This window comes from Numida meleagris, chromosome 2 (genome assembly GCF_002078875.1).
Source record: "Numida meleagris isolate 19003 breed g44 Domestic line chromosome 2, NumMel1.0, whole genome shotgun sequence".
Taxonomy (NCBI): Eukaryota; Metazoa; Chordata; class Aves; order Galliformes; family Numididae; genus Numida; species Numida meleagris.
Genome location: NC_034410.1, coordinates 102,770,486 through 102,777,579, shown reverse-complemented (window position 1 = coordinate 102,777,579; position 7,094 = coordinate 102,770,486). Strand labels below are relative to the sequence as shown.

Sequence of the window (7,094 nt, the reverse complement as noted above, 5' to 3'; positions counted from 1 at the left end):
ACTTTGCCGCCTGTCCGGCGCTGAGCAGAGTGGGGTCGGAACGTACCAACACCGCGATAAAGAGAGGGGAGGCCGAGAAGGTCGGCGTGGCGCAGGGCGACCGCTTTCGAACGGCGCAGCCGACTCTCGGTCCCGCTGCTTTGCCCATACTCGTCAAAGCGCCCGACCCTCCTCATGGCTTCTTTCTCACTGCTGGAAAGCAGGGAGGAGCTCCCGGCCCACCTTAACCCTTCCCCGGCGGGAGCTGGGTGGGCCGTCCCGCTGGGCCGCCGCCCCGCCCACCGCGCAGCCCTGTTCCCGGATCGCGGCCGCCTCCCGCTGCCGCGGGGTGCGCGTGAGCGGGCGGGGGCTGGGCCGGGCTGAGCCCTGCTGGCGGCTGCGGCGCGACATGTCGGTGGCGTTTGCGGCCCCCCGGCAGCGGGGGAAGGGCGAGATCACGCCGGCCGCCATCCAGAAGGTGAGGGAGGGCCCGGGGCTTCGCGCCGTGAGGGGACGGCGGGGCGGAGCGGAGCGGGGCTGAGGCCCCGGTGCGGCGGAGGGCGGTGGGCCTGGCCGCGCTGTGAGGGCCGTGTGAGGCCGTCAGGGGAAGCGGGCCGGGCCCTGCGTAACTGAAGGCTCGGCCTCCGCGGGGCGAGTGCTGGGGCCGCCGCGAAGTAAGGCCCTGTCCCGCTTTGCCCCTCCCCTGAAGCTTAAAGGGAAGCGCTATAGCCGGCGGCCGTGACAGGGCCTCTGCGGGAGGGAAATGTGCCTGTGGTCTGCAGTAACCCTCGGCGTTCCGTGTTGTCGGAGGTGAAGGAGTGTGCTTGTGTTCAGCGCTGTGCTTTGGAATTTAAGCGTAAGCCCTCGCTGTCACCAGCGTAACTCTTGCTCTGAAATCTCTCCCACTCATGGTGGCAAGCTCCTCTTGTGGGAGCTCGTCAGATACAATCAGCTTCAGGCTTAGGAAAGAACGTGGGTGTCAGCAGGGAGGGTGTTGCAGGCTCAGGGCGTCGTGGAGGACCCAGGGCTACAGTGCAGCCTTACACAGTAGTGCAGCAGTGCGTGGTTCAGAAGTGAAGGTGGGAAATGCATACCCACCGGGTGGAAAGCTGCCTGTAGGTTGTAGGTCGCTGAAGTGTGTGTAGAGAATGTAGACAAATGGGGTTTTCTTATGCTGTAGTCAAGCCACTAATTTGGTGTTAGTGTACTGGCAGAACCATGGTGCAGCTAAAGCTGGAGAATCTCTGTAACTGACGCGGGTAAGTTGTCAGAAGTCTTGGAAGTGTCTCCATCCAGCTGGAAGCTGGGCTATCTTGTGATGGCAGGCGTCTGTAACTTCTTCAAAGAACTACTTTGATTTTCCATCAGCAACAGCTGGATATAAATTGCATAAAGCAGTGCCTGCAGTCCTGTCAAGCAAACAGTTGTATTCTTTCTTGTTTGCTTTCCTTTGCTTTCCTCCTAGCCTTATCCTTTTTTTTTTCTCCCCAGCCTGTATGGCAGCAGTAGGGAGAACAACTGTCTCACTGGCAGTTCCAAAGTCTACCTGTATTGTAGAGTGGCTTAAGTTGGAAGGGACCTCAAAGCCCACCCAGTCCCACCCCTGCCATGGGCAGGGCTGCCAGCCATCAGCTCAGCTGCCCAGGGCCCCATCCAACCTGGCCTTGAGCACCTCCAGGGATGGGGCTCCACGGCTTCTCTGGGCAGCTCGTGCCAGCGCTTCATCACCCCACATGCTAACATGCTTTAAGCATTTGCTGCCTTTCTCTAGAGAGTTGGAGACTTCTTGAGGAGGGCCTTCATTCAAGGCTTTCCTTGCAAGTACTCTAGTTCCTATATAAATTGTACTAATTGATTTTTCCCCAGCTCTTTTTCTGTTGAATTTGGCCACTGCATTTCTTTAACACTTGATGTTAGTACATATGAAGTGTGCCAGTGTAGGAGTGTGTCCAGGATCCTCTTATGAGTGTGCAGATATAGTTCATTGTAGTGTCAGGAGTTCTGAAACTTGGGATATTGTGGTTCTGTCTGTGGTTCCTGCTTAAGGTCCAGCAATTTCAGGCAAGAACAATTTCTCACTGACCGTTCTAGTGTGTTTTGGTGAATTGCCGGTTTGAATTTAGGAAGACTCACCTGTTTGCTTTATTCTTATCTGGATGTAAGTCCTGAGTGGACAGCATAAGGTTATGAGGTTTATGACCTTCTTCATAATAGAAGTGGATTAGTCAAAAGGAATAAAAGAAAAAAAGTTGTCTTTTTTTTGGTAGAATTTGCTAAAGTTGGATTCCTAGGGAACTGGAAGTGATGTAATTACAGTGTTTGTGCTTCCCTTGTAGAATCATAAACCTTCTGGCTAATCTCAACCACGTTCTAACTTGGGATGTTTTGATTCGGTGTTTGGAAGAAGGGAAGAGCCTCGAGGATGATTAAGATCGTATTAGCTTTGTGAAGTTCAGTAGCTGGGTGCCACGTCCCACTTGTAAGGGCAAGGAAGGGGTGACCAGATTTGCAGATTTAGGATGTGACACTGTTTCCACTGAGAGGAACCAAGGAAAGAAATTGATGTAAAATTTTCCATTTAACTGAGCAGGCTTGGGTAACTTGGTTGGTAGCTCAGATTTACCATGGTTTTACTTATTCCTGTCTGATCAGAGTGCAGGTGAGTGGTTAAGACAAGACACGAGCCTGAGAATGTGCAACTCTAGGAAACTGGGCTGTATTTTTTTTTCCAGTTTGTTAGCATAGAACATCTTTATTTCATGAACTTCCTGCAGAAGGCTACGAGACCTGCAATTTCCCATGGTTTTAGAACTTCATTTTCCCCAGAAAAATAATTAACATGTGTTCATATTCCCAGACACTTCTGAAATATTGTCTATTGTGCCAGTTAAACCGCATTTTAAGAAAGTGTAATTATACAGAATATTTATAATGTAAATGTGGCCTAACTTTCCAACACATTTCCTTGAAACAGTCTTGTCTGTTAAGCTCAGTTTCTATCAGTTAACCATTACAGTGCCTTTTATTATTGAACTGTGGGCTTCAGAGGGAGAAGAAAAATTTATGCCCCAAATTTCCAAGTTTGTTCTTTGGTTGAGATCAAATGAAGAAACGGAAAACTCCGAAAACTTCCTATGAACGTCTTGCAGATCAAACATAGGTATTTGAATAGGGTACTTGATAAATGTAGCTATCATAGTGACTTGAAACCTTTATTCTGAACGTGATGAAACTGAGGAGGAAGAGCAGAAGAATGTAAGTAATTGGTTAAAGCAGGGCTTTCTGGAATACTGATTTTGTTTGTTTTAAAAAAAAATCATACTTTGAAGAGTAAGACTCATAGTTGTCTTCAGTTATTTTTTCCCATAAAGAATATTAAACTTACCTCAGACTTCTTTATTGTTTCAGATGCTGGATGAAAATAACCATCTTATTCAGTGTATAATGGACTACCAGAACAAAGGAAAGACATCTGAATGCTCTCAGTAAGGCATTAATCCAAATCTACTGTGGACTGGGTGAATTTCCATCTTAGATCAGTTGTTGATTTATTTAGCTCACCTTGAAGGAGGACCACGCTCAGAAAAGTGGAAAACTATTGCTGCCAATAATGTAGTTCTTTTTTTTTTCCTTGCTGTATGACTATCGCTTCCATCACTGAAACATTGCAATTTGAGTACTGCAAGTTGATAGCATAATGACACAAAAATGGGGACTGCGTAACTGAAAGATCAACCTCTGTATTGTCATTTCAGTTTTGGAAAGAGGTAGTTTTCTTCTCAGACCTTTCAAAATGGTGTAATGTTTCTGCTGTTCACCACTTGCCTGAGAGCAAACAAACTCCATGTTAAGTTTGGCTTGCCAGAATATACCGTGTAAACCTGTTGTTTAGTGAGGTTTCTGCAGAGTGAGACAGCTGTGGACCTGGACAAATATTCCACCATGTGATGACAGATGGGGTATCACAGTGTAGCTGTTGAGGCCCTTTCTAAGAGACTGGTAATCTGGGGGGAAAGCTGGGGTGACAAATGGTAGGTATTTTTGTTTCAGGGGATTACTTCTATTGATATGAGTAGAGTGTAGCACACAGTTACTATTTTAAGTTGTATGCAAGCCTATAGTTACGTACTTTTACTCTGTTCCTGCTTACAAGGTTGTTCTTTTGACTCTGAGCTGGATGTTGATACTCTGGAATCTGGTTCTGCAGCAGAAAAACAATTCAACAGTGAACATCCAAAGCCCAGGGTCCTGATGAAATGTTTACGCTGTTCTTGGTCATGATTCATATTGATATGATACCTTGCATCTAGGGACATAACAAAAAGAGCTCTCTTTTCCTAGTGTTTCTGTTGGAAATTGCATCAAACAGACACACTCATACTCTAAATGCCTCCTAGTGACTTTGTTTAGGGTAGGAAGTGAAACAGTTGAGAACAGTCACCGTGTTCTAGATTTAATTTGCGAGACAAAAACTGTAGAGAGAACAAACAGGCCAGATTTGGCAGAGAAACTGGGAAAGGTTGGGAAATGGGGAAATGCGAGGAAAAGATGTAGGATTTCTGATAATGGTACTCTTGTAAGTTGTTGGAAGTTGTTTCTTTACATGCATAGAGTTAAATTCCAAGATTGTCATTGTGACTTAAGGCCTCTTTTCCTTTTTTTGGTAGATACCAGCAGATGCTCCACACAAACTTGGTTTATCTAGCTACTATAGCTGACTCCAACCAGAACATGCAGTCTCTGCTACCAGCAGTAAGTACAAAATAGCATAAAACGGAGGGAATAGATTTAATTTGGATTCACGGGGAGGGGGAGATGTTTGAAAAACTGATCAAATAGTCTACAATTTACTCTGTAGTGAATACAAGATAGAATGTCTCTTCATGCCATATTTGAAGTCTCATTATCACACTGCTTACGTTATGCTCGCAATCTGACATAGTTAACTGAAGGCTGATATTCTGGGATTAAACATGCTGTGCATGCAGGTTGTCTGGCTTTGCTGATAGATGACTTTTCTTTTTCTCAACTAAGAAGTCTCCTGGTATGGCTCTTGATCAGCTCCTACAGCAGTGCTCTCTTCTTCCCCCTACATGAGGGAAAAAGGAGGCATTTAGTTTTATTTTACTTCTTATTTTCTGCTGGAGTATCGTCCATTCTTTAGCCTTTATGGAATGGGGTTGGTAAATATCAGCTTTGAGGTACTTTAGGTGAGTCTCTTAAATTCTTTCCTTCTCTCCTTTATCATAAAGCAACCTCTAAGAAATAAGGTTGCATAGGCTTATCTAGAAACACCACATAGCTTTAGAAATGAAGCATTTGTTGGATAATACTTGCTTCTTTAAAAAAAAAATCTGTATTTTCTCTGAATCTGTATCACAGAACTTTTTTATTTCATAAGATACCACCAGTTTTTCCCCTCTTTTCATTGTTCGTGGAGTGGTGAGGAAAGATACAGTAAGCATTAAAATAACTTGCTATCTGGTTGTGTTTTTGTGTTAATGGGAAAGCTCTGGGAGTTCATTGTGAGTAACACAAGGAAGTTCTTCTGTTTTTTAGTAATAAGACTTTTCTTGAATTAATATAGTCTTGATTCATTTCTGTAATATGAAGCTAAAAAGAATGTCTATAAAACAGCCATTCCTAGATACTAGTTCTTACCAACTGAAATTGAATTACTTTTTCTTTGGTCTCTGGAGAAGTGTTCTCCAATCACTGCTACTAGCGAAGCATCTTTTCAAGTTGGTGCCTAGAGGACTATAGAAACGGTGCTTCATTATGTCCAACCTGTTGTGCCTGAAGAGGATTCTCTTTTTATAAATCCAAGCTTGTAGCTGTGGGGGAAGGGAAGGAAACCTTTAAGAGGGCTGTGTGTGTTACTCAACTAATATGTTCTTGGAGGCTTAATTCATATCCTGGTTCTGATGACAACTGGAAATGAATTTGACCTTATTCTAGTCCCTGGTGCACAGCTCTGTTCTTATAGTTGAGTGTGGTGACATTCTCTTCTTAAGGAAAAAGTGAGGATAGGGCCATGAAAGGTTTTTGCAGACCAGGACTGAAGTACATTTCTGCTCCTCAGTGTAAGGAATATTTTTCAGCAATGACAAAATAGTGTAGCGTTTTTTCTCCTTTGAATAACTGGATAGGGAATATGAAGGTAATACAAAATTAAATTTAGATGTTCAGTCTTAGTGAAGTGTAGACACTCTCACCTACCAAGTAAAATCTTTGAAGATTTGCTTGAAATGGGGTAACTTAATCAAATAAGAACAACTATTTAAGTTTTTGGAAAAATCATTTTTTTGAACAGTTGCTGTCTTAACAATGAATTTTAGCCAGGAGAATCTGGGAACATGTGAGCTACTGCTTGTTTAATATAACGTAAACTTCTTCTAGTGTGCTTCATTTATTTTTTTCACTTAAGACCTAAGGAAGGTTATGAAGTGTTACGTTTCAGTTCACCACACTTCTGTGGCAGCATTTGAACAATCTTACTAAATTCAAGTGTTGTGACTGACAGCAATGTAATATAGAGAAAGATAATGAGTGTGAACACCACCTATTTAAAAATTTCTTTTTTTTTTTATAGTCGTAGAGTATAAAAACTTCATGGTATTGTTGTTGCAGTAGCTTCCCACGTAATTTAAGAGGGCTAGCCTCTGGACAGCTTCTGAAGTTGGGTTATATCTGATCTATGCATATCTGGAGGATTGCTCTCCTAGTAAACTACATTTCTTTTGTTGTATGAATTTTATCTTGTTCTCATTTTACTCAAGTACACTCTCATGAAATTTCAGAACTTAATATTTACTTTCTATAACATATTTTATGTGTCAAAATTAAATTGAAAATAGGTTGCTGCTTTTAAAATGAGCAAAAGGTCTAAATGACCAGATTCACAAAGACTTAATACCGGGTCCGAGTTGTTTTGCTTTGTAACTTCATTTTATCCTCTCACAATAGTCCATAGATTTAACACTTCATTATTATTTGGGAAAAATGTTTGTACTGTGTTCTTTTTCGCACTTTGCCTGGATTATTGAAGGTAGTTGCTGCCTTCTTCCTCTCTTTTGTTTTGGACGTGTGTTGGATTTTATATAAAAATGAGAAAA

General features: G+C 43.1%; 1 protein-coding gene across 2 annotated transcripts in view; it reads left to right on the top strand.

Moving 5' to 3' along the window:
* The window catches only part of SS18 (SS18, nBAF chromatin remodeling complex subunit), a 45,193-nt gene continuing 38,381 nt past the window's right edge, over positions 283 to 7,094 (top strand). The window contains exons 1-3 of one of the 2 annotated variants that reach the window (XM_021386902.1): positions 283 to 457; positions 3,388 to 3,464; positions 4,647 to 4,731. In XM_021386902.1, coding sequence (XP_021242577.1) covers positions 389 to 457; positions 3,388 to 3,464; positions 4,647 to 4,731 — 231 coding nt within the window. In that variant the 5' untranslated portion in view covers positions 283 to 388. The remainder of the gene's footprint in view (positions 458 to 3,387; positions 3,465 to 4,646; positions 4,732 to 7,094) is intronic. The other variant, XM_021386903.1, reaches the window with a different exon arrangement.